The sequence below is a fragment of the Epinephelus lanceolatus genome, chromosome 17 (genome assembly GCF_041903045.1).
Source record: "Epinephelus lanceolatus isolate andai-2023 chromosome 17, ASM4190304v1, whole genome shotgun sequence".
Taxonomy (NCBI): domain Eukaryota; kingdom Metazoa; phylum Chordata; class Actinopteri; order Perciformes; family Serranidae; genus Epinephelus; species Epinephelus lanceolatus.
In genome coordinates, this window is record NC_135750.1 from 12,713,820 (window position 1) to 12,740,404 (window position 26,585).

Here is a 26,585-nt window from a genome sequence, read left to right on the forward strand (position 1 = left end):
CATGAACACACACTGTTGCACTGCAGTGATTTACTGTTGATAAACCTGTGACCATCGCATTCCTGCTTTTGCATTAAAAGAAACTGAACTTAAAAAAGATAAAGTTATGTGCCGTAGAAAGTTCACGAGATTTAAGTAGAGTTTTGTGTCTTTCTGAATTTATAACATTATATTCAATTTTGTTACATTGATATCAATGCAGCATAGTATCACGATATTTTGTGTGGCAATATTTTATCGATACAGTGACGAAGTATCAATTTCATTTATTGAATAAATTATCAATATTGCAAATACAAATTAAACTTTTGGTAGCCTACAAGAATAATAAAATCAATTGCTTTTTCAGTCCACTAGATACTTGTTGCTGCAATATAAAGGATTGAAATAAGATAAACAGACTTTAAAACTTTATCTTATTAGATACAAACAGATGTAGATAAAGTTTTTCCTTATTTTTCAGTTGGAAAAAGGTAATAAATCACAATATGTCATCACAATACATTGAAGATCGCGATAATATTGTATCGTATCGTGACAATATCGTGTTGAGGCCCTCTTGTGATTCCCACCCCTACTGTCTACTGAATCAAGAGGAGATCAAATGTGTTTCAGACTTTTTTGTGTTCTGTATAAAGCTGCTCTCCTGCTGCTGCTGTTTGTCTGCAACTTTTATATTTGTCATTAAGTTACTTTCTCTGCTGATTTTCTCTGGAAATCTATTTGCACCTTTTGAGTTCCAGGATTGTGAAACAGTTTAAAAAGCTGCTGTTGCTCTCATCTGGCTCGTTAACTCTGAACCCCCTGAAGATATTTCTGAGAATTCAAGCTCTTTCCACTGTTTCTCCCCTTTGCAATCACTTTGTCTGGATCAGACCAGCAAATAAATGCTTCCAAGTGTAAGACGAGTTGCAACACAACTTAACAAAACCACCTGGAGTTCTTTCTTCACGTGTTCCTCTATGGGACATTTTCACAGACTTCAGAGGTGAGCTCTCTTCTTACCTTGAAGTTGTTTAAACCTCCCTTCCAGCTGGTTGTAGTTGAACGCAGCCTGGCCTGAGAATCCGGGGCCAGGGCTGGGCCCCCTGATGGGGCTGAGGCTGGGGCTCGTACCCCGGCCAGGGCTTGTGGGGTGAGATGGGCCAGGGCCACCCGACGATGGGGACAGAGGGCCAGCATAGTCCAAAGTCGGGGACAGATGGCCAGGGGAGAGAGGGCCGGGGAGACCGCTGGTGGCGCTCTGAAGCTCCATGATGAAACTCCAGAGAGGACGGTGAAATATTTAGATGAGACAAGTCCACAGAGGCATCGAGGAGAGACTCAGCGGAGAAATTACAGGAGTTTCCAGTTGATTCAGATTGTCTTCAAGTGAAGAACCCAGAGTTTGAGCTTCTGTGCAACAGTGCGCAGCTCGAGTTTCAACAGGATGAACGTCCCTGCAGCAGTGTAAAGCTTGAGTTGAGTTTCCAACAGTTTTCAAGAGATTAAATCAAGTTTCCAGATGAAAAAATGAGCTCTGAAGTCAACAAAGTCATCAGAAATGACTTACACCTGAGTTTGAAACGCACCACAGCTTCTGATACTGTAGAGAAATAATCCTACATTCAGCTGTAATCTCAACAGAGAGAGGAAGACGCACGATTCTTCTCTTCCTGAACACTTCCAAGACAGCAGACAGGGCGATGGAGGACAAGAGACACAGGAGATGAACTACACAGTCCCTCTATCTCTCTCTCAGTGTTTCACCAGCGTGGAATCAGAAATCGCTGGCTCAGCAGACGCACCGCGTTGGCGACGGCGGTGGCAGCATCATGCTTCTGTTTTCTCTCCATCCATCCATCTGTCAGTGCCTTCTGATATCACACCTTCCCTTCATTCAGGAATCCACCCATCCTCCGCCTGAGGAACCAGCACAATGAAGAGGAGGAGGAGGAGGAGGAACAGAGAGCGCTGCAGTGAGAGGAAGCGGAGTGAGAAGAGATGGAGGGAGGTGGAGAATGAAAGCGTGGGTTTGTCCTCCTGTGTGCAGCAGCAGCAGCAGCAGCAGCGGCGGCTCTCAGACACTGAAAACACCTTTCAGACAGAGGGAGAGTCAAGGGGGGAGGGGCCGCCAGCAGGGGCAGCTACTCCTCCCAGTGACCAATCACAGCCCTGTCTCTTAATGGTGATGTCATTGACTCTTTAGCATAAGGGGCGGAGTGGGAGGAGGGTTCAGGAAGAAAAGCAAACAGAGGGAAGGAGAGAGAGCCGAAGTGATTCTGTTCATACTGAGGATTAAATTAGAATATTATTCCTGTTTAAAGGTGTTTACTAAAGTTTATATCAGGTAAAGATTAAACCTGCAGAAGGTGAAGAGAGCCACACAACATATTTTGAAGATTGAAGATTAAAAAAAATACAGATATGTACAGACGAGTGCATGTGTGCAGGGTTGTCATTCAATTTAATTAATTTAAAAATAATTAACAGGTAATGATGCTATTTAATTTGTTTTCTTTTATACTTTTTCCGTCATTTTACACAAGAAACTGGAGCCTGAAATGCCTGATTTCACAGCAGCTTTTCTAAGTGATTGCGATGCATGTTTTTAAGGCTTTTTTTTTTTGGCAAGGAAATTGCGGGATCAAGTGAAAATTGCAAAAACAGTTGTGATGCCGTCTCATTTCAGGAGCTTATAATTATGAGCATTCAGTATTTCCCACAGAATTAGGATCTATTTGTGATGGTAGGAGTTGAATAGATACAGCACTGAAGGACCATCTCCGTGCGCCGCTCTCTCTGTCCGGTTAGCACGAGATAACACAGCAGCAGCAGCAGCAGCAGCAGCAGCTAACATCAAGCACCAAGCCGTTAAACAGTCCCAACAATCTCACACCGACACCAAAATGGCTCGACTCTGTCGTCACTGACAGACGATCAGATTAATTTCTTAATTATCAAAAATCTAATCAACACTGTACTGCTCTGTCATGAATGTTCACTGCTCCAGTTAAGTGTTTGCAGCAGTACTGCAGTCACAGTTACATTAGTAGACTAGTAATAGGCATAGGTTTGGATTCTAGGGGGGGCACAGGGGACACATCCCTCTCAGGATTTAGCACATGTGCATTTGTCCACCACCAAAAAAGACATGAGAAAATGAAAAAACATGCAAAAAAATCAACATACTTTACTGGTTCATATCATACCACGTGTCTATGACATATGTGCCAGGCACAGAGCTCACACTCCTGCAGCAGTAGTCTCATGATAAACAGAGAGAGAGAGAAATAGAGGTGCTGACTGGATCAATACACTGCATGCAGCTCTACAATGAAATGAAGTTTTATCTTTTTTAAATAGTCAAATTTGCGGTGAAGTTGCGGTGATTGGACAAAATTGCAAGGTTGCACAGAATTTTCAAGGATTGGCTGAATTTCCCTTAATTGCACCGATCACACAGTCCTGACGGGTGGCTGTCCTTTCAGGTTTGAAAGTCTCTAAAATCTGAATTTTCATCTTTCTAACAGCCAGAGAATGGCTACAAAACTCCAAAACCTGAGTGAAATTAACAACTCATAATGTCTTTATGTGCTTAGTTACAGCCAAATATAAAGGATCTATATGATGAGCATCAAGTTAGTAAACTGGCGACGGTATAGTTCAGATTTTTATTTATACATATTGTACACAAACCTATGTACATAAACCTGTTTTAACATGGGGACATTTTATTTTACTGCACTTAAAGACATGATGCACTGTTTGCATGTTTGAATAATTCTATAATGTGACTGAGATGTTGCTGCAGGCTCTGCTGTGAGTGAAGCCAGTGTGCTGACGTTATCTACAGTTGCTGTTTTATTGAACAAATATGAATAACCTGCACACAAGGAGGAGACATCATGTGAAAATACTCATTCTGCTTTCTCTAATCCATCCCGACACTGTGGTGATACTGCTTCTTCAAGGCAATAAAGTTAATAGATCCAAATGTGTGTGCAGAGAGGACAAGTCGTACCAAGAACAGGAAACAGGGTGGAGTGTGTGCACGGGCTCATCGCTCACACACAGACGTCCAAACATCCTGAGAATATCTGAGCTCTAATATTAGAGCCTGTTGTGGAGATGTGCTTCCTGTCCGAGCCCTGCCGGCACTTCCTGTTTGATCCCGCTGTCCATCAACAACACACACACATACACACAAGACATCACCACCCACAAACCTGCAGCTTCGCAGGAACCTGCAGGAAAACACTTCAGGTTTGGGATGAAGGTGGAGACGCAGGAAAAATCAGGGCAGTAAAGAGAAACCTGAGTGGAAGAGAATCAGCTTCACTTCCTGTATAAGTGACCGACACACATGCAATAGCAAGGAGGGGAAAGTTCAGAGGTCACGACGACACAGAGACAATACGTGGAACAAATATTCATGTGATCCTGAAATAACTGCAGATGACGGAAAACACGTGTTCGAGAAATGAGGACGAGATTTGATGATTCAGAATCGTCTTGAGCCAAAGACAAAGACTCATCGAACTGAAACTTTCATTCAAATAATCTTTTAAAAGCATGAAAATGAACTCCAACTCCACATTCGCAAACATCACAAGCAGGTGGTGATGGTGAGGAGGTCAAAGGTCACCCACAGAGTATGTAGAAGCATTTTTTTCTTCTTCACATCTTCCGTCCAAGTTTTGAGATAAAACACTGAGGTTTTCCTTCACTGAATTAAAGTCACCGACCTTCACTTTCTGAATCGCAAACATGACATCTGACCTTCTGATTAAAAAGGGTGCCAACTCCACCCAAAGTCTGTTTCACTTTACTCACAAACTAGAGCTCTGAAGTCAATTATTCACAGATAAAGCGAGAGCAAAGGTCACACAGACAACCAGGAGAAACACCGAACATCTGAGGCCGACTTCCTCCGACTTTTTCCTGATGTGACTCCAGTTTTTAAGACTTGATTTGAGGCAGTTTTAAAGCTGCGTATCAAACCTGAACACTCTCATGGCGCTGAAAGAAAAACATAGGGTATCTGTGATCTCTGAAGTTTTTACAGGGTTTTAAAACAAATCCCTTGGTCTTCTTCAGCAAATAGACGTTGCTCAGGTGTCATCAAATGTAAGCACATAACTGCGGTCATGTTCTATGGTCTTTGACACCAGGCATCCCTGATAACTGAGTGAGCTGTGTTTGCTAAAGAAGGCCATGAGATACAACTGAAAGTTACTAAAAAAGCTAGTAAGTGAACCTTGACTTTAAAATATCTTATCACAAACAAAATGAGTATTTCAGTTAAACATTTGAGGCTGTTTCTAAATGATATTCTACACCCCCAAATTAAGAAACACTTTCAATTAACACATTTATATACAATATTCGTGTAATGTGGCACATTCATATCAAGGTATATAAAGGTATTCTCCTACGTTTTTGTGTCTTAGTGACTTGTGGGAATCAACATATTTTAAAACTGATCCAGTTTTGAGGGAGACGGCTGCAGACAGCAGCGGTGAAACAGGCTGCAATGTAACAACTCGGGGCACGTAACATCGATTCACGTCGACTACAAGTGTTTGTTTTTGCCACTGACAGGCTCAGACTGTTCTTCTAAGTGGCTGACAACATTATGGAAAGGATCCCACAGAGAGAGACCTTTTTGTTCAAGAGTACAATCCTTTTTGTTTACCCAGAAAAGGCACCAAAATCACCACCGCCAAACCCACCAGGCTCCATTTAAATAAACAGTACTTTTATTATCGTTAAAAACAAATAAATCAAAGTCGACAGAAACAAAATAACAACAACAGAAACCATCTTGCTTTATCTTTCCACTGTTTCAACAATCACCAGCTCAATAAACCGTCAATTAATCAAGTTAGATGTGAGAATATGCTGACTCTATACACACTTAAATTACTGTTTATTTGAATGGAGTCTGGTGACTTTGGCAATGACAACTTTGGAGCTGTTTCCCACAGTTAAAAGATCTGCCACCACAAACAGATTTGCTATTTTTGGAGCAGAACCTTTCATCAGGGGGGCCAAATGGGAATATATATAAACTGCGGTTATTTCTAGCACCACACTGTCAGAGCGCACTCACTTCAGAGACGGAGCAGCAGAACGTCAGGCGCATTTAAAGGGAAACTTCACTCTTCATTCTGCTGGGTCTAAAAGTTTGCATTTACTTCTGTCACCCATCGATCTGATCAACTGTGAACGGCTTGACACATCAATTATCCAACCCACAAGTCACAAACTGCTGAGGAAAAAAGAACTCAAGGGGAGCTCCGCCTGCGCTGCATTCATGGACCCACAGAAACCTCAAACTTCGAGATCGGACACACTGCTGGAAACACTGTTTTGGTTTAAAAAAAAAAAAAAGGATTGTTCTCTTTACCAAAAAGGTCTATCTCTGTAGGGATCCATTCCATAGTGTTGTCAGAAATTTAACAATAATCTGAGCCTGTCAATGGCAAAAGAAAGCATTTTTGTGGACGTAGATTAACAATCCACATATGCCCCCGCGCGTTAATATTGCATCCCGTTTTGCCACTGCTGGCTGCGGTGCTCTTGATACTGTAAAGGTTTAAAAAAAATTTTATATGCCTTAATCATTTAGACACAAAAACATGGGAAAATGGTTAGAAAAAACAAAAGTTACCCTTTAATATTTTCTTAAAAACCTTCAATCTGGTTCGGATGGTTCATGCACGTCAAGATTGCATCATTCTGTCTTTCAGATTACAGACTACACTTTTGTTTTTTGTTGGCATTATCTGAAAATAAAATAACTAAATATAAACTAAATATACTAATGTAAGTCAGACATATAAACAAAATATCTTAAGATTAAATGTCGTATCCACAGCAGCACATTAAGAAACCTAAAGTTAGGGGTCACTGGAGTCAGACTGCAGTTACTGCCCAAAATTTAAAAGGCATCTTGATTTGTTAAAAATGAAAAGCAGAACCGGCTTTGGCTCCCAAATCAGGCAGCCATCAGTCCAGAGGTCAAAGGTCAGAGGTCACAGCAAACATACAACAGATGGACCAACTATTTCTGCAGCTCTCTATGTTCTGTTGATAATCTGTACATAACAACACATTCTGTCCTTCTTCTGCATGAGTGTCACGCCGTGTCTCCTCCCATCATCTGGCTTCCTCGTGGCTTGGGCCCTCAGGACGGCCCCCGCCAACGAACTAAACGCACCATTCATTCAGCCGGAGCAGAGTCAGACTGCCAACACAGCTCACAGTGGACGCCTCGGGGACCGAACGCTTCCTGACACACTGCCAATTCACTTTTTTTTTACTGGGTGAAAAGCTGCAGCTGAGACATGTTCCTTCTATTTTTTAATTTCATTATCTGCAGCCATTCAGTGACGAGACGTCACGACAAACTGAAGTCCAGAGCTGCTGCTGCTGCTGCTGCTGCTGCTGCTGGCGTGTTCAGGGTTCATACTTGTGTCACTACAGTGGTGAATTTCACACCGACCCGCCGCCTCTTCCTCCTGACCACACAAAGACATTCCTGTGAGGTCAGAGCGCCAGAAAACAACAACAACAGGACCAGCGGCAGCCATGTTTCCTGCCCACTGTAAGAAATGACAAGCTGGGATTTTACTTGTTTAAATATATATCTGAACTGATTACACTCCCTCAAAGCATTCTCCTTTTTTGCATTTTACTTTTTTCATGGTTCATTTTGTGTTAAACAGTAGGTCATTTTGTAAACAAAATTTTTTTAAGTTCCTTGTCTGTACTTGTGCTGCTGTTACACTTTAACGTCCTGCATGGGATAAATAAAGCTCATTTAATCTTAATTTATGAAGGAAGAAAGTAAGGAATTAAGGACAAAAAGACAGAACGAATGAAAGAAAATGGATCTAAAATGATGACAAATAAGCAAGAAAACGAGATGAGTTAGATTAAAAAAAGAAAATGATAAGAGCAGAAGAGATAAAAGGAGAAACTGAGAAGATGCTCAGAAAAGAGAGGGCAGTTTACAGAGGAGAGGAGGAGGCGGGAGAGAAGGAATAAGAAGGAAAGATTCGACCGTCTTTACTTTCACTTTCTCTGATGTTTTTAAAACCGCAACACATTAAAAAAACAGAAACACCAGCATTCCCAGCATTCCACCATCTGGTCCTCTGAACAGGAAGTGAGACACATACACTCCCATGTGTGTGTGTGTGTGTGTGTTGCTCTCTGTGGGGAACCTGGACTGTTCCTGGTTCTAATTATTGAGCGGCTGAGTGAGTCGTCGCCACTTTAAAGCTTCAGTCCAGATTTTTCACAAAGTCCTCGGCTTTAACAGATCAATACGCTCCATTTAAAAACACTTACCAGTACTTATTAAATATTTATCAACATCCAATTTACTACCTTTTAATTAAAAATCAAAAGTGACTTTTAAAAACACTGTCTTTGACTTCTTGCTTCAGATCAGAGTTCAGATTTATTAGCGTTCATCCAGGCAGCTTTCAGTTTATTTAATTGAAAATTAACTGCAAGCCGTAACTGTTGTTATTCAATATTGATTAATCTATTATTTATGCGTTCAATCCACTGATTCATTTAGTCCATAGAATGTCCATTTCAAGTTCCCACAGGATGACATCTTAAATGCCTGATTTTGTCCACACAGTAAAATGTAAAGTGATGTAAATCAGAGAAAAGATGAAAAGCAGCACTACACTATGTATCCTTGTTTAAAAGAGCATAAACAGAAATGTAAACATGAATGTATGTTTGTGGTTTCAATTAACATCCTTTGATAAAACTATTTCTGAACATGAGTGTGATTTGATCTCAGAACGAAAGAAAATAAATTCCAAATCACTGAAGTATTTCTTCAACAGCTGAGTCTCTAATCTCCGCATATCAACTTCCAGAAAATTCTTAATTACACAAGTACACACAGTCTGTAACCTGCCAAACCACAAATACTGAGAGCTCAGGGACTGAACACTCTGACACTTTCAACACCTCACTACTCGAGCTGCAGCAATTCATCAGTCCTCATGAAATTAATCTGCAACTATTTTGATAATCAATTAATCGTTTCAGTCATTTATAAGGCAAAAACAGCTTGTCTTAAGGCCCAGAAACACCAAACCTACACTGAAGGACTATTGGTGACAAAGGCCGACTGTTGCACAGCATTACATCACCTGTGTCTCAGCCAAAAAGTTGCACTTGAACACACCGCAAGGACTACAGCCAATGGCCAACTACCAAGTATGTACTGCAACCGCGTTAAAGGAAATAACTTGTCATACCAGCAGGCAGCTGTAGTTTCTATTCATCATTCAAAAAGGGAAAGATCAACAGGACTGATTCAAGATGCTAGTTAGCCAGTTAGCACATTAGCAACACAACCTGATGTTGAAAGAATAAAGCATGTTTACCGTGCGCTGGCGAACAATACGGCAAACAATTATAAACAATTTCTGCCAAAAAATATAACAAGTTTGTTTCAAAATCAAGCTTGACTTTAATCATTTGTTTACTTTCCTCACTTCAGTCTTCCTTCTTGTGCACTGAGCTCAACTGCCAATCAGAGTGATTTCTTTCACTGACGGGCCCCGCCGGCTCCAATGTCAATAAAAAAAGACAAGGGGCCGACAAAGGCCGACTAGTGCCAATGGTGCAGGACAAACTGCAAAAACTAGCGTGACAGATGCTCACCAGCGACCTACCACTAACAGATGGCTGATTGTCAGCTTGGTGTGTTAGGGTCCTTACATCAAGATAAATTAGATTTCTTTAAGTTTTAGATCAAACATAACCCAACAGGAAATCGTGATCACTATTTTTCTGATGTTTTACTCGCTAAACAGCTAATTTAATTGAGAAATTAAATTGAAAATAATCTGCTACAAAAACTTTTTACATTTATCACAACACTTCTCAAAAGTTAAACGTTTTACAGATTTAACTTTCATTTAAATCAAGAACTGTTGAATCAAAGAAGAGTACGAATCTGTTCAGACATTCAAAGTCACATTTCAGCCAGTGCCGAACTTGTATAGAGGTTTGACGGCCTGTCCTCCCCCGTAGTTAGACTTTAAAACCACCTCCTCTTCCTCCTCCTCCTCCTCAGCAGCCTCTCAGGTTATTCTGAGCCGCTCTGAAGGCAGAGAATTTACCAGAAACACCTCAGGGCCGCAGCCAAGGTCCTGACAGATCGATAGACATCGGCAGGTCAAACACTGTCAAGAGTCAGGACTGATCAGTCTTCATGTCAGTGTTTGCTGTGCTTACTAAATGTCAAAGTGTTTGAATCTGAACACGTCTAACTTAATTCAAAAAGAACACACAGGAGAACATGAACATGCAGATACCATGTTGAGTCTATCTGTGAGAGCTACTGCAGTTTTATTTGTCATAAAGTCAACGTCACACACACACACACACACACACACACACACACGCTGACCAAGAAACCCACCCACACTGAACAAACACGCACACTCCTTCTGTCTCTGCCTTCACTGTAAGTAGATCTGCCTGCGTTTCCATGGTGACCGGCGGTTTTGTGTTTCCCAGGATATCATATGGAGGCGTTGCACACTTGGCTTCGACAATACACACACACACACACACACACACACACTCGCACATACAGGCTGAGAGGTCTCAGCATCAGTTTTCAGACATTGCTGATGAAGGTTTGAATGACACACACACACACTCACACACACAAGCTGATCGCTCCGTCATGTTCCTGAGGCTGTTCGGTATCAGAGCTGCAGAGATGCTCTGTTGGCAGCGACAGAAAAGCAGCTAATCCTGTCGTGTGGAGGAGCTGGAGTTACATCATGTTCATCATTTCATCACTAATTAAACCATCAATGGGCTGTTAAACTTCCTCCATCTGAATCACCTCTGCAGCAGTCAGTGTTTCTACATTTGATCATTTTCTTTGCAAAAGACACTGAAGGGTTATGACAAATAATATCACTACTACTACTTTTTACAATGGATTTCCTCTAATTAAACATGCCACAGTTTGGCTGAGAGTGAGTTTGAGCTTTTAGGGAGGAGTGAAAGCACACTGCTGTAAAGGAAAGAGGTGTTTGTGGATTTATAACACAGGACAAAAAAGAGCATCACTGCAAAACAGAATTCAGCACAATAATCAGTTTATCTCAATGATCTTGTAATTGTAATTGTTCGTCCATCCATCTATTTTCATCTGCTTATCCCTGCTTAACCAGGGCCAGGTCATGAGGGCAGCAGACCAGGGAGGGACCCCAAGGTGTTCCCAGGCCAGATGAGATATGAAATCCCTCCAGCGTGTTCTGAGTCTACCACAAGGCCTCCTACCAGTGGACCATGCCCAGAGCACCTCTAACAGGAGGCGCTCAGGAGGATCCTGATCAGATGCCCGAACCACCTCAACTCACCCCTTTCGACGTGAAGGGGCAGCGGCTCTACTCCGAGCTCCCTCCAGATGTCAGAGCTCCTCACCCTATCTCTAAGGCTGAGCCCAGCCACCCTTATTTTGGCTGCTCGTATCTATGACTTCATTCTTTTGGTCACTACTCAGAGCTCATGACCATAGATGAGGATTCCTTCCCGCTTAGCATAATTGTTGGAAGCCAAAATCTGATTACCTGTCCAACCATATCTACTAATACTACTGCAACCACACTACAAGGACTCCTGCTACCACTTCAACTACTGCGAATAAAACTCCTCCAACTGTTGTTAAAACGTCAAGTGTTTATCTACCAGCGCTGTTGCTACTACAACTCATGCAAGTACTTGAACTACTGCTAGTTAGTACTGTAATCTGACACAAAGAATGTACTTGTAATCAGGATGACAAGGACACACACACACACACACACACACACACACACACACACTCGTCCTGTATCAAATACAGTGCTAATTCAATGTCACCACCCCACACATCCTCCGGCCTGCTGAGCTCAGCACGAACAGGAAGAGGCTGCAAAGAGGAGGAGGAGGAGAAAGGAACAAGCCGGACATTCAGACTACATCCATCCTATAGAAAACACGTCCACTTCCCTCCCAGCAGACGGACTGTGGATGTACTGGGCGTGTGAACCAGTAAAGAGGGAGCTCGGCTGTCAGTGAAACTTCACTCATTCAAGGTTACGACAGAGAGAATATAAACCTCTGTGACACACACTGTCGTACGTTATATATTCCTGTTAGAACGTACAGTATAGCTATAATATTTAGTATCTTTGGTTTGTTTGTCAGTCTTTAGTAGTTGCCATGAACATAAATATATTTGTGCAATGACAAAGAAAACTTAACAAGGACTTCCATACTTTTATTTTCCCTTTAGACATTTAGTATAAGTGTAATAAGTAAGTAAGTGTAATAAGTATAAGTATAAGTATAATGTGTTGGACGTCATCTCTGAAAGAAGTATTTATAGTAAGTATTTTTAACCTGACTGATAGTTTCTCTCAGCGGCCATCACGAAACACAAGCTCCGCCCCCATACCTTTATACACACACACACACACACACACACACACACACACACACACACACACAGAGTCAGCACTCTCCTGCATATTTAACACTGGTGTGAATTATTTAGTGAAGTGGGACACTACTGGAGCAGTCAGCCATCAGGGTAAAAACAGCAGGCGGAGAGAGAGATAGAGTTACACACACACACACACACACACACACACACACACACACACACACACTTCACTAAGGCATTACGGCACTAATTGGCACTAACTCATCATGTTTTATAAAATTCTTCTTTCTTAAAGTGACAGTACCGGTATGGTTAACGATAACGTTGGGCAATTTTGACCAAATAGCTCGATATCTACAATGTGACAATGTGGTAGGGCTGACAATTGGTGCTTTCACAAAATATTTACACAGTGAGATTTCAGAAAAATAATCTTCAGTAAAGTGTATTTCATTTCTGAGTGGGTAAGGGCCAGTGCTGGGGGGCTAGCACGTTACTACAGTAACATACTACCTTTTAACAGATCTGATTTTACCTCTGAAATATTCAGTCACTGGGAGGTTGGCCCATCACAAGGTTTAACAGTCAAGACCGATCTTTTAAAATATATTTTCCCAGCCTCACTGAAGAGTAAAAATCAAACATCCAAAAAAAAGGTTTTGTCCCAATGTCTGAATAATGTATTTGAGTAAAAGCTGTGAAGAGGGCAAAACTTTTGTTTCGCTAGTAGTTCATATATTCTTTTGTTTGTGTTATGGACAGTTGTTAGCTTAACTCTTATTGTTTGCTACAGTTTTTGTCAAACAGCTTCAGGTGCATCAGCGCCTCCCTCTGGACTGGACTGTGATTTACACGTGGCTCAGAAAACAGACATTCTGATAAACAGATACACAGATAAAGTATCCTAAATCTCTTCTGGATTTTATCCGGATTTGAAACAGTTACACTGGCACAAGTAAAAGGGCTCAGATGTGTCCAACTCCTCCAGCTTGCAGCTCGTTAATGAGCCTTGTTACCACTCGTTAACTCCAGATTACTAACAGGTGTGACAGTGGAGGGCTCCTGCAGAGTGATGAAGCTGAGAGCCAGCAGCCTGAACTCACTGAGTCATTAACGGTTCAACACCAGACTGCGTGGGCCCAGAGACAGGAGTTCACCATCGCAAACAGAAGCAACATCGAATGCAAAGTTTCCAGTTTCATTCTCCATCATACTGTTTAATTTTCATGGTTTAACTTGTGTTCTGAGACGCTTCATTGTTCTCTGTGTTGACACAATGTCTGCAAACCCACAGTTTGTGAAACAATTTTGACTCCCACTGAGTAAACACAAAATCACACACAGGATGTTGCAAGAGCAAACAATACAAGTTCTCAATCAACAACAACAGCAATGTCACAGATCTGATGTACCTCTGATTCAACTAATCCATGCTTACATGCTGTTAGCCAGATAAAATGATCCTGTAAACCCTCATCCAGCTAGTTTGGTTCTTAAAACTCAAATTTAAGGACACATGAGCACAGCTGCTGCCAGACAAAACCAGACAAAATCTCTCACAAAGCAGATTAAAATACACAGATTAAATGGTTTGACACATTTCCAACAAAATAGTAAGTCAATTGTAGACAATGTACCCAGTATTAGTTAAACTGGCTCAAAGTTAACCAACACAGTGATTATTTCTAAGGCTGCCCCACGACTAAGAATTTTCCTAGTCGATCAATAGTCATCATTTAGGGCCATTAGTCGACCAGTTGCCCGCATGTTTATGATATTAATGTAATTATTTACTGATATATTTTGGTGGTTTGAGTTGAAGGTGTGAGAAAGAATAGTATCAGTAACATTGTTAACACTGTGCTACATTACAGAGAAATACAAAACCGTACTAATGAACCTTCATTAATATAGGCCTATATTTTATCTACAAGTGCACGTCACACACTGAGCGAGCCGCCTGTTAATGACGCTGTGGGCTAATGGGCATGTAGCTACTTCCATGTTTCAGATGATACGTCATGTTTGCAGTCGACCAATGAAGATGAGTTTACATATCACCTTGGGTTCGTCCTTCACCTTCTCAAAATGATCCCACACTTTGGATTTCCTGCCCGACATGTTATTAACTAGCCTGTGGAATAACCGCAGGTACCAGCCCTGGAAATTAACCTGACTCCTGTGTGACTGCTGAGCGTGGACACTTCCTGTGTCTGTCCTTTCAAAAAAAAAAATCCCACATGATCCAGTCATATAGGGTTTTTTTTTCCGACAAGGTGCAGTTCCTGATAGAGTTTCACGTTTTTTGGTTTGTTTGTCGTTGTTTTTTTGCGACTAAGCAACCAATGAAATCTTGTCGACCAATGAGCTTTCTGGTCGACTATCGTTTAGTCAACTATTCGAGGGCAGCCCTAATAATTTCATTACAACGTGTTTAAATGACTCACCAACAGATATAAAGAGAGGAGTCGTCTACAAACAAATTTATGTTTGGGTTCATCACTGAAAGTCTTGATCCTGATGCAGCTGCTCAGCTACAGATACGTTACTGCCAGCTTTGAAGAACTTTAAAATTCAGGCTTGTGTCAAGTCATCGATAATCAAATCACGTTAACTTGGCCAGGACAACAAACAGAACCAGTCTGACCTTCCAAAGCTCAAAACCAACATCAGCAAGCTCTGAAGTTAAAGCTCATTCATTCATTCGTCCGTCCTCCTACCTGCGAGGGCTTTGATTCTTGAGCGCTCAAACAGGCGAGCCGAGCTGTTCTCGTTGTCCCAGTCGTCGGCGTCCCAGCGGTTGTTGACGCCATCGCTGCTGTACTGCTGCTGGATCTCCATGTGGTCGAATTCCGCCGCTACCGACGTCATCTTGACCTCGCCGCGACTCCGCCCCCGCCGCCGCCGATGCCACTGCCTTCGTGTCCTTCCACTTGGCGCCTGCTGCCGTTAGGGACGGGACCCTCAAACACACACACCCTCACACACGCGGGCACACACACTCTCAGTCCGGCTCTGACTGGCAGGCCGAGAAGTTGTCAAAAACCTGCAGAGATTAAAACAGAGACAGAGAGGCGGAGTCAGTATCGGTTCAACAGAATATATCTTACATTTTATATAAACACAGCAAATAGTTTGGACAGAGAACCCACACGCTGCAGCCGACAGATATCATCAAATGACAGACGTACAGACCACAGAATGACTTCAGCTTCACAATTTCCACACACAACTTGACATCATCTCTACCACAGTGTGTGTACATGGTGGAAAAATAGATTTATGCTTTGCTATCATACACTACATTTGTCTTTCCTACACATCAAGGAGAGACCTACTGGCTATGAGTGACGACAGTGATGTTAGTTATTGTATTCCGTCACAAATAACGGCAGCAATCAAATTCAAATGCCTGAGACACATTTGAAATCAGGTAAATCATCACACTAAAATACATTTTCTATTAACAACCCTGGTTATCATACTCCCTCCATTTTGTGATGTTTCAGAAAGAGACTTGTGCTTAACGAGGCAATAACAAGCAGACCGGATTAAGTGAGAGGTAAAGACACACTTCAGACACTTATAAAAACAATCTGAGCCGCTCTGTGTCAAAATAACCACTTTCAATTGACATACAGTGTCGTTATTCAGTTGCCCTGTGTGCTTCCATTGCAGTTGGTTCTGTGGCTGCCAGCCACTACCAGCTCTCTCAATAGTGGACCAATTTCAAGATTTCACATCAGTCTCTTTGATCAACTTACACAGGGAAATAGGGTCCAGATTGACAAATGCCGAAGTTATCCTTTAAATACAGTCCCTAACTACAGCTGTATGAATTCTTCATGGCGTCTATAATACCAGGAAGAACTAAACAGAACACTGAACAATGCTGACGGTGGATTTCTGTCTTTATATGTCTTAACAATTGGGATCAGAGAGAACCTGGCGTTGCCTTGAGCTTCCAGGACGAAACATCATAACAGGTTTTTGAGGGATTTTGGTCTTCAGGATTTTCTCTGGAAAAGGACAACCGCTGTTGTGAGGAACAAAACCGACTGGGACGAGAATCAAGAAAATAATAATAAAATAATAAATAAAATAATAGTCTCACAGTCACTGCTCTACACAGAGAGTCAAAAAAGGTCGTCAAATTGTAAAAAGTGAAATATGTTTTGGGGCTTTTTTGGCAACTGTTCAAATTTATAAGAGGTTAATTGGGATTCCATGAATAATAAACAAATATTCCATATATTTAATGGAAAAACTATTGACTTCGATTGAAAATTTCCGCAGGTGAACAATCTTTAACTCTTATTTTTGTTTCTACATTGTCACTGAGTCTTTTCATGTGTCTGCTTACATTATTTTAATGTTATTCTTTTAGACTGTTCTGGTTATTACACTGTTTTTAATGTGAAGCATCTAAACTGATTCAGAAGCAGTACATTTAACTCTGTTAAAACATAAAACTGAAGAGAAATGACTGAAACTATGAAAACACGAGGTGTATCAGAGAGCAGCAGCAGCCTGCCCTGCACTGTTGTGTCATGTGACCATGTGACTCTGCTCTGTGATTGGCTGCAGGTTGTTGCAGCCTTTTTCTCATCTGCTGAGTTTAATTGTAAACTGAGAGAATGGTGCCTCCGTCTGGCCACAACACGTTACTGCAAGATCTGAGAAACACACACACACACACACACACACACACACACACACCTCAGAGCTGTGAGGCGTTTAGGAACCATTTAAGTCTTTCTTAAGACCTCTGTTAGAAAGGTTATCAAATATTATAATAAGCAGTAAACAGCTGAGCAGTAAAGGTATCAGATGTTGCATGATGGAAACAAATCAGATCTCTTCATCATCACTGTGGTTATCAATTAATTAATATTCTACACTCGTTACATGTAGAACCTGATGCATAATTACACACACACACCACATTAATGATGCAGGCACAGTGAGAGGTGACAGCAGGTGAAGCAGAAACTGAAAACAGCAAGTTAAAAGGCTTTTCTGATACACTGGTTTCTGCTGCTTCATCCGCACGCAGTGACTCTGGAAGTGCTGCAGGGAGAGAGAAAGACTGATGAGACGGACTCATTAAAGTCTGGACACTCAGCTTTTTGTCTTGTTTAACCCTTTCTAACATCTTTATTACATCTACTATCCATTAAGCATTATGTACGAAATGGCCACTAAAAAGAACCTTAATTCTTACATTTTCTGAAGACTATTGTGCTATAAAGCTCTTTCAAAATGATAGTTGAAACAATTATTAATATAAATTAATGAAATTATAATCATTTGAAACCTGAGAGCAAATTGGCTTGATTTCTTTGAAAACTCTTGAAGGCAATGAGCAATGAAAGAAGACATGACCCAAACAATCATCAAGAAATTGGTAAAAAGAAAACATTGAAAGCAAAAAAATTAGTTAAAAAAAGAAAGTTAAAAACAAACAAACAAGAAAATGACCTGGAAAGAGAGCTTATAAATTATAATAATTGAAGAATCTGTAAATTAATGTCCACTCTAAATTTTCCTTCAAGCCTTTGCACACCTTTGTAGAAAAAATGTTGCACTTTTAAATAATTCTGTTGCTCAGCAAATTGTAATAAATCTATATTCATTCAATTTATTCTAAATTATAGGTTAATTCGATTCTTGATCAGTTTCATCATTAAATCAGTGTTTTTTTATTCTGCAGCAGTTGATGGGCTGCTCTCAGTGAAAAGTGTGACTGCTTTTTAAACTGCAGTCGGCGTGTTCGCTGTCGCTGAAGGAGTCGGAACAAACAGAGCAGGTAAACAAGAGAGTCAGCAGCACGACTCAGCACCAGGAGTCTGTTTGGATCCTGCAGTCAGCAAACGGCACCATGACTCGGCACAAAGACACCACAGCAGCAGCTCAGAGACACTTCACATCAGACAGACAGACAAACAGTCACAGCTCAGCCTCAAGATGTTTCCGTCTGTCGTTAACATGTCGTGGTCAGCTGAAAGAACTCTGAATCTCATCAGCAGTCTCTAAAAGCTGATGTCAATCTGAAAGCAAGATTCACCACCATGTTTTCCACCACAAACACTTCAAGAAGTTACATTTATCCCTGCAGCTGATAGTCCCTAAAACATAATAAATTAAATCAGTGGCGTAAGGTAGTTACAATGGGCCCCAGTGTTGCTATTATGTCGGGCCCTAGTGTGCCCTCGTCTCGTTACTATTTATGAAGCACACAGAGAGTTTTAGGCGTATATATACAGTACAGGCCAAAAGTTTGGACACACCTTCTCATTCAATGCGTTTTCTTTATTTTCATGACTATTTACATTGTAGATTCTCACTGAAGGCATCAAAACTATGAATGAACACATGTGGAGTTATGTACTTAACAAAAAAAGGTGAAATAACTGAAAACATGTTTTATATTCTAGTTTCTTCAAAATAGCCACCCTTTGCTCTGATTACTGCTTTGCACACTCTTGGCATTCTCTCCATGAGCTTCAAGAGGTAGTCACCTGAAATGGTTTCCACTTCACAGGTGTGCCTTATCAGGGTTAATTAGTGGAATTTCTTGCTTTATCAATGGGGTTGGGACCATCAGTTGTGTTGTGCAGAAGTCAGGTTAATACACAGCCGACAGCCCTATTGGACAACTGTTAAAATTCATATTATGGCAAGAACCAATCAGCTAACTAAAGAAAAACCAGTGGCCATCATTACTTTAAGAAATGAAGGTCAGTCAGTCCGGGAAATTGCAAAAACTTTAAATGTGTCCCCAAGTGGAGTCGCAAAAACCATCAAGCGCTACAACGAAACTGGCACACATGAGGTCCGACCCAGGAAAGGAAGACCAAGAGTCACCTCTGCTTCTGAGGATAAGTTCATCCGAGTCACCAGCCTCAGAAATCGCAAGTTAACAGCAGCTCAGATCAGAGACCAGATGAATGCCACACAGAGTTCTAGCAGCAGACCCATCTCTAGAACAACTGTTAAGAGGAGACTGCGCCAATCAGGCCTTCATGGTCAAATAGCTGCTAGGAAACCACTGCTAAGGAGAGGCAACAAGCAGAAGAGATTTGTTTGGGCCAAGAAACACAAGGAATGGACATTAGACCAGTGGAAATCTGTGCTTTGGTCTGATGAGTCCAAATTTGAGATCTTTGGTTCCAACCGCCGTGTCTTTGTGAGACGCAGAAAAGGTGAACGGATGGATTCCACATGCCTGGTTCCCACTGTGAAGCATGGAGGAGGAGGTGTGATGGTGTGGGGGTGTTTTGCTGGTGACACTGTTGGGGATTTATTCAAAATTGAAGGCACACTGAACCAGCATGGCTACCACAGCATCCTGCAGCAACATGCCATCCCATCCGGTTTGCGTTTAGTTGGACGATCATTTATTTTTCAACAGGACAATGACCCCAAACACACCTCCAGGCTGTGTAAGAGCTATTTGACCAAGAAGGAGAGTGATGGAGTGCTGCGGCAGATGACCTGGCCTCCACAGTCACCGGACCTGAACCCAGTCGAGATGGTTTGGGGTGAGCTGGACCGCAGAGTGAAGGCAAAGGGGCCAACAAGTGCTAAACACCTCTGGGAACTCCTTCAAGACTGTTGGAAAACCATTTCAGGTGACTACCTCTTGAAGCTCATGGAGAGAATGCCAAGAGTGTGCAAAGCAGTAATCAGAGCAAAGGGTGGCTATTTTGAAGAAACTAGAATATAAAACATGTTTTCAGTTATTTCAATAATTTGTATATATATATATATATACAGTACAGGCCAAAAGTTTGGACACACCTTCTCATTCAATGCGTTTTCTTTATTTTCATGACTATTTACATTGTAGATTCTCACTGAAGGCATCAAAACTATGAATGAACACATGTGGAGTTATGTACTTAACAAAAAAAGGTGAAATAACTGAAAACATGTTTTATATTCTAGTTTCTTCAAAATAGCCACCCTTTGCTCTGATTACTGCTTTGCACACTCTTGGCATTCTCTCCATGAGCTTCAAGAGGTAGTCACCTGAAATGGTTTCCACTTCACAGGTGTGCCTTATCAGGGTTAATTAGTGGAATTTCTTGCTTTATCAATGGGGTTGGGACCATCAGTTGTGTTGTGCAGAAGTCAGGTTAATACACAGCCGACAGCCCTATTGGACAACTGTTAAAATTCATATTATGGCAAGAACCAATCAGCTAACTAAAGAAAAACCAGTGGCCATCATTACTTTAAGAAATGAAGGTCAGTCAGTCCGGAAAATTGCAAAAACTTTAAATGTGTCCCCAAGTGGAGTCGCAAAAACCATCAAGCGCTACAACGAAACTGGCACACATGAGGACCGACCCAGGAAAGGAAGACCAAGAGTCACCTCTGCTTCTGAGGATAAGTTCATCCGAGTCACCAGCCTCAGAAATCGCAAGTTAACAGCAGCTCAGATCAGAGACCAGATGAATGCCACACAGAGTTCTAGCAGCAGACCCATCTCTAGAACAACTGTTAAGAGGAGACTGCGCCAATCAGGCCTTCATGGTCAAATAGCTGCTAGGAAACCACTGCTAAGGAGAGGCAACAAGCAGAAGAGATTTGTTTGGGCCAAGAAACACAAGGAATGGACATTAGACCAGTGGAAATCTGTGCTTTGGTCTGATGAGTCCAAATTTGAGATCTTTGGTTCCAACCGCCGTGTCTTTGTGAGACGCAGAAAAGGTGAACGGATGGATTCCACATGCCTGGTTCCCACTGTGAAGCATGGAGGAGGAGGTGTGATGGTGTGGGGGTGTTTTGCTGGTGACACTGTTGGGGATTTATTCAAAATTGAAGGCACACTGAACCAGCATGGCTACCACAGCATCCTGCAGCGACATGCCATCCCATCCGGTTTGCGTTTAGTTGGACGATCATTTATTTTTCAACAGGACAATGACCCCAAACACACCTCCAGGCTGTGTAAGGGCTATTTGACCAAGAAGGAGAGTGATGGAGTGCTGCGGCAGATGACCTGGCCTCCACAGTCACCGGACCTGAACCCAATCGAGATGGTTTGGGGTGAGCTGGACCGCAGAGTGAAGGCAAAGGGGCCAACAAGTGCTAAACACCTCTGGGAACTCCTTCAAGACTGTTGGAAAACCATTTCAGGTGACTACCTCTTGAAGCTCATGGAGAGAATGCCAAGAGAGTGCAAAGCAGTAATCAGAGCAAAGGGTGGCTATTTTGAAGAAACTAGAATATAAAACATGTTTTCAGTTATTTCACCTTTTTTTGTTAAGTACATAACTCCACATGTGTTCATTCATAGTTTTGATGCCTTCAGTGAGAATCTACAATGTAAATAGTCATGAAAATAAAGAAAACGCATTGAATGAGAAGGTGTGTCCAAACTTTTGGCCTGTACTGTATATATATATATATATATATATATATATATATATATATGCCTTGCTGCTGCTTTTATGTTATATCCACTTGCAGACGTGCCCAGCTTGTCTTAAGAGATTTTGCATCTAAATTAGCTACTGTAAATCGAGTTGTCTTCTTACATAAATAAACTTGACTTGATATTGAACATCAGCATACATGTTACGCAGCCATCATCATTACATGTGACATAAACTACAAAAAAGTAGTTTTTAGTTTATGTAGAATAAGCATTTAAGTTTCTTATACGTTGATACTGTTAAACAAAAACAGAAAACTATGATGGAGATGTGTTTGCCTTTTTGAGGGCATATTTAGAAAATGGCACCATTCTTGGTTGAATGTGAGTTCTTTGAACATGAGTGTATTTCCAGGTGGCCCCGGCACAACCACACTGCCTGCACTGTCTGTATTTACACGCCTGAATTAAATGTTCCAAGTAATTTAGTGGTATGGACATAAAGGCAGCATACTGCCTCGTGTTTGTATGCCTCCGCAAACCAGTCAAATTAGAGTTTACATCCATGTCTGCCCACACTCATATGAAGTCATGACAGATGCAAATGCTTCAAATATGGATGTTGCTGTAAAGAAGCTCCAAATTCTAAAACATGGATGCTTCACACACATCTTCAACCCAGCAGTACAGATCTATACAATCAGCACAGTTTCAGTTAAGTAATGACAAGAGAAGTGTTATTGAAGAACATTATGGTGTGACAGTGAAGCTGACCTTTGACCTTTTGGATATAAAATGGCATCAGTTTATCCTTTTGTGTGAAATATTTATTCGAAATGTTGTAATAATAAGTCCATGACTTCAAACTTGTTTTTTTGACCATCAAAATCTAATCAGTTCATCGTTGAGTCTGAGTGAATGCTTGTGCCAAATTTGAAGAAATTCCCTCAACATGTTGCTGAGATATCACTTTCACCAAAACAAGATGGATGTAAGCTCACAATGACCTTGACCTTTGACTGACAAAATCTAATTGGTTCATATTTGAGTCCCAGTGGATGTTTATGCCAAATTTGAACAGAATTCCCTCAAGGTGTTCTTGAGATATCACGTTTACAAAAATGAAAGGGATGAAACGTCACAATGACCTTGACCTTTGACTGACCAAATATAATCAGATCATAGTTACTTCCAAGTGGATGTTTGTGCCATATTTGAAGAAATTCTGTCAAAGCCTTGAGATGTTGCGTCAACCATACCTGAACAACTCACATCACACAGTTGGTTTGATTTAGAATCTGTTTCTTTGCTTTTACTTAGATTTAGGTTTATTTAGTTTTGCTTTGTGTTTAGTTGTGGTTGCCGTTCATTTTGGTTCCCCTTGTGTATTACTATATATGTTCCCTCACCTGTCATTTTGACAAGTCAACACCTTGTTTAGTTAGAATATTGAGCATAATTATGTTATGTTGACCTCTTTTATAGGCCTAGTTATTCATTTCTTGGTTTGTACATTTTCATGCATTTTTCTGGTAAATAAAAACCCACATTTTTTTGGCAACAACTCCTGCGTCATTGTTGCCTCACTGCTTGGTCCCTAGCGGGGACAGACAACATGAAAACATGATGCCTCCTGCCAGGAAGCAAAAAAACAACTGCAAGTTGTCCCGGAGAACTTGTGATGAGGATCTGTTCTTATCGTGTACTTATTCAAACTGTAACGATGAGTTAATCGACAGAAAACCTTTCGGCAAATCAACTTTTTTCATACAAAAATTCTTAATATCTGACAGATCCAGCTTCTCAAATGTGAAAATTTGATGCTATTGTTGGTCTTCGCATTAAAGAAAAATGAACATATGAGTGTTCTGAACTGTTGGTCAGATAAAAATAAGACATGTAAGTATGATGGACATTTTCTGTTTTCTGTTTTGAAGACAATAATGAGTAGACCAATCAACTACAGAAAATTATAGTTGCAGAATTGTAGTTGTGACAGATCTGTTTACTGACTGCCTGCCGCTGCTGCCAGCCACGAATTCAAACTCTGTGTATCGGCACTAGTCTGCTTCACGGCACAGTGTGTTCTCTGGCCCCGCCCACTGATGTTTCACTCAACCAATGAGATTGGTTTTGCATCAGAGGAGAGTCTGCAGAGCCAAACTCTGTTTCTCGGAACAGACGCAGAGATACGCACTGATATCCTCTGTGTGTGTGTGTGTGTGTGTGTGTGTGTGTGTGTGTGTGTGTGTGTGTGTGTGCTGCCTGCCACCCACTTGCAGCTCAACAACCAGTGAGGCTGGAGCTGCTTGTGTTGCTACGCTAAAAATACGCCGCCACTGGGACCCTGACAGTGTGTGTGTGTGTGTGTGCATGTGTGTGTGTTGCCAGAGTGAAGCTAACACAATGTGCACTCATTCAGAAGCGATAAAGCACACAGACACATAGACACACACACCAGCCATGGAGTCATGACAACACACGCAGAGAGAAAGAGAGACAGAGTTTTTCGAAAGTGTGTCACGTCAGGACAGCGAGACAAGCGATTCTTTCTACGTTCTATCACGGCTCAAACCAACACACTGACTGATCAATTATTTTTATTGCTACTTAATCTGTCCCTGATTTTTACAATGAATAGATTCATTGTTTGGTCAATAAAATGTCAGTAAATGCTGAAAAACATCCATCACAGTTCCCCAAAGCTAAATATTGCATCTTCATGTACACTTTTTTCTCTGGCCAACAGTCCAACACACACAGATATTAACTTAACAAAGACATAAAACAGAGAAAAGCTGCAAATCATCACACTGCTGAAGCTGGAACCAGAAAACGTTTGCTTCATAAACATCTTAAAGCTGCAGAAGGAAAAAAACATCTGATAGTGTTTTAGTTGATATTTACCAATCCAGCAGACGCAGAGCAACATGATCATTAATCTGGGGTGGTGTTTTTTGTCCAACTGATGACTGTATGTCTAATATTCACTCACTTATAGCTCTGTTTTTGGTCACCACCAACTAAAAACACATGACATGGTGCACAATTTTTAGATTCAGTGTAACTCATACTGCCTGAGAACATCATTATCTCCGATGTTTGAGGCTAGGGGTGGCTAATATATTTAATATAGTCAATGTGTCGTGGCTTGTTCCATGTGGGATGTATAAAATCACTATCGCAAACATCAAGTATAAATTGTCACGCCATTTTTTAACCCACCGGCATGAGACTTGCTTTGGTTCTCTCCCTCTCACAGACACACATAAAGAAAGCCTCACAAACATGATACGTCACACACACTTACCCGTGGATCCAGATCAGTCTCTTGAGGAATAGTGTGTGAGAATACGAACTGCAGGGATCCAGACTACTACAATTTAGTCACATTTTGCAACCATGGAGCACCACTGTGACTTGCAAATACTATCAATATATGAACTGAAGAGCTGTAAGTTTGTTTCCAGCTTACAGTGAATGAATCATCACATTTAATAGTACTGCAGTGACAGTTCAACTTAATGAGATTAACGATAGCGTGAGCAGAGGAAGCATGTGTTTTGTGTCTGCAAGGCTCCAGGCCACTACTATTTAGTCGCATTTTATTACCATGGAGCACCAGTGCAACTTGCAAATACTATCGATATATGAACTAGACCACTGTTAGTAAGTAAATCCTCACATTTTAAGGCACCGCAGCAACAGTTTAACTTTGTGCTAACTGCTAACATCTGACTGTCTTCCAGAAGCTTCAAGTTAACAGTTAAAGCAATAACACTTCCGGCGTGAGACGAGCCGGGTGCTTCAAAATCAAAGCACCAATGGTTCTACTTCGATTTATTTAATTATAACAATATTTTATTTAACTTTATTATGACAGTATTTACTCTATATTCATATACGCCCTGTGTTTAAAACCTGTAGACATACAGACAAAATTTCTGTTGACCGACTGCTTACTGCAGCACAGTTAAAGTCCGCAGTCGCCACACATACAGATGCAGGACTGCAGAAGATTGAGGCAACGCTCGACCTGAAAGCATGATGTCATCATGCATAGACAAGACGAAGGGCACGAGAGCGTGGAGATAAATGGGACAGGAGGGGAGAGAGGAGCAAATGACCTGTTACTGTGTCTGCCTGTGTGGTAAAACCAGAAGAAGTGCGACTCCTCAGGAGGGATATTTATAGAAAAAAGAAAGAGAAAGAGATGGAGAGAACGGAGAGATAACAGAGGAGAGACAGTAATGATGCTGGGTGAAAACAGGAAGGACGGAAATAGAGAGAGACAGAGACGACAGGATGATAGATGGAGACATAAAAGAAGAGAAACTGAGAGGAGAGAAAGCATCACTCAGAAGTGTTTAACAGTCTCCCAGTGACATTTAAAACATAATACTTTAAAGCTGAAACGATTAGTCACTAATTCATCTGGCGAACGTTAATATCTGCAACAGTTTTGATTTATGATTAATTGTTTTAATTTGAGAGGATCTGCTGTATGCCTTTGTCATGATGGTAAACTGAATCATTTAGTTTTGGACTGTGATAAAAAAGTACATTTGAAAAAGTCACTTAAAATTTAAAGAGACATTTTTTTAAAAAACATTTTATGGATTTAATTATGGCATTAATTGACAAATAATCGGGATATCACATGAGAATGAAACTGTCAGTTTCAGCCCGTTTTTACCGTTCACCATCACATGGATCTTTTCTCTCCTC

The 26,585-nt window shown here is 41.1% G+C and overlaps 1 protein-coding gene across 4 annotated transcripts in view; it reads right to left on the reverse strand.

The window, feature by feature from the left end:
• LOC117248237 (spectrin beta chain, non-erythrocytic 1) overlaps positions 1-26,585 on the reverse strand; it is a 175,853-nt gene that overhangs the window by 94,332 nt on the left and 54,936 nt on the right. For 2 of the 4 annotated variants that reach the window (XM_078161009.1, XM_033613132.2), the window contains exon 2: positions 15,193-15,518. In XM_078161009.1, the coding sequence (XP_078017135.1) occupies positions 15,193-15,343 (151 nt within the window). In that variant the 5' untranslated portion in view covers positions 15,344-15,518. Of the gene's footprint in view, positions 1-1,005; positions 1,827-15,192; positions 15,519-26,585 lie in introns of those variants that run through there. The other 2 variants (XM_033613131.2, XM_033613130.2) reach the window with 1 other exon arrangement.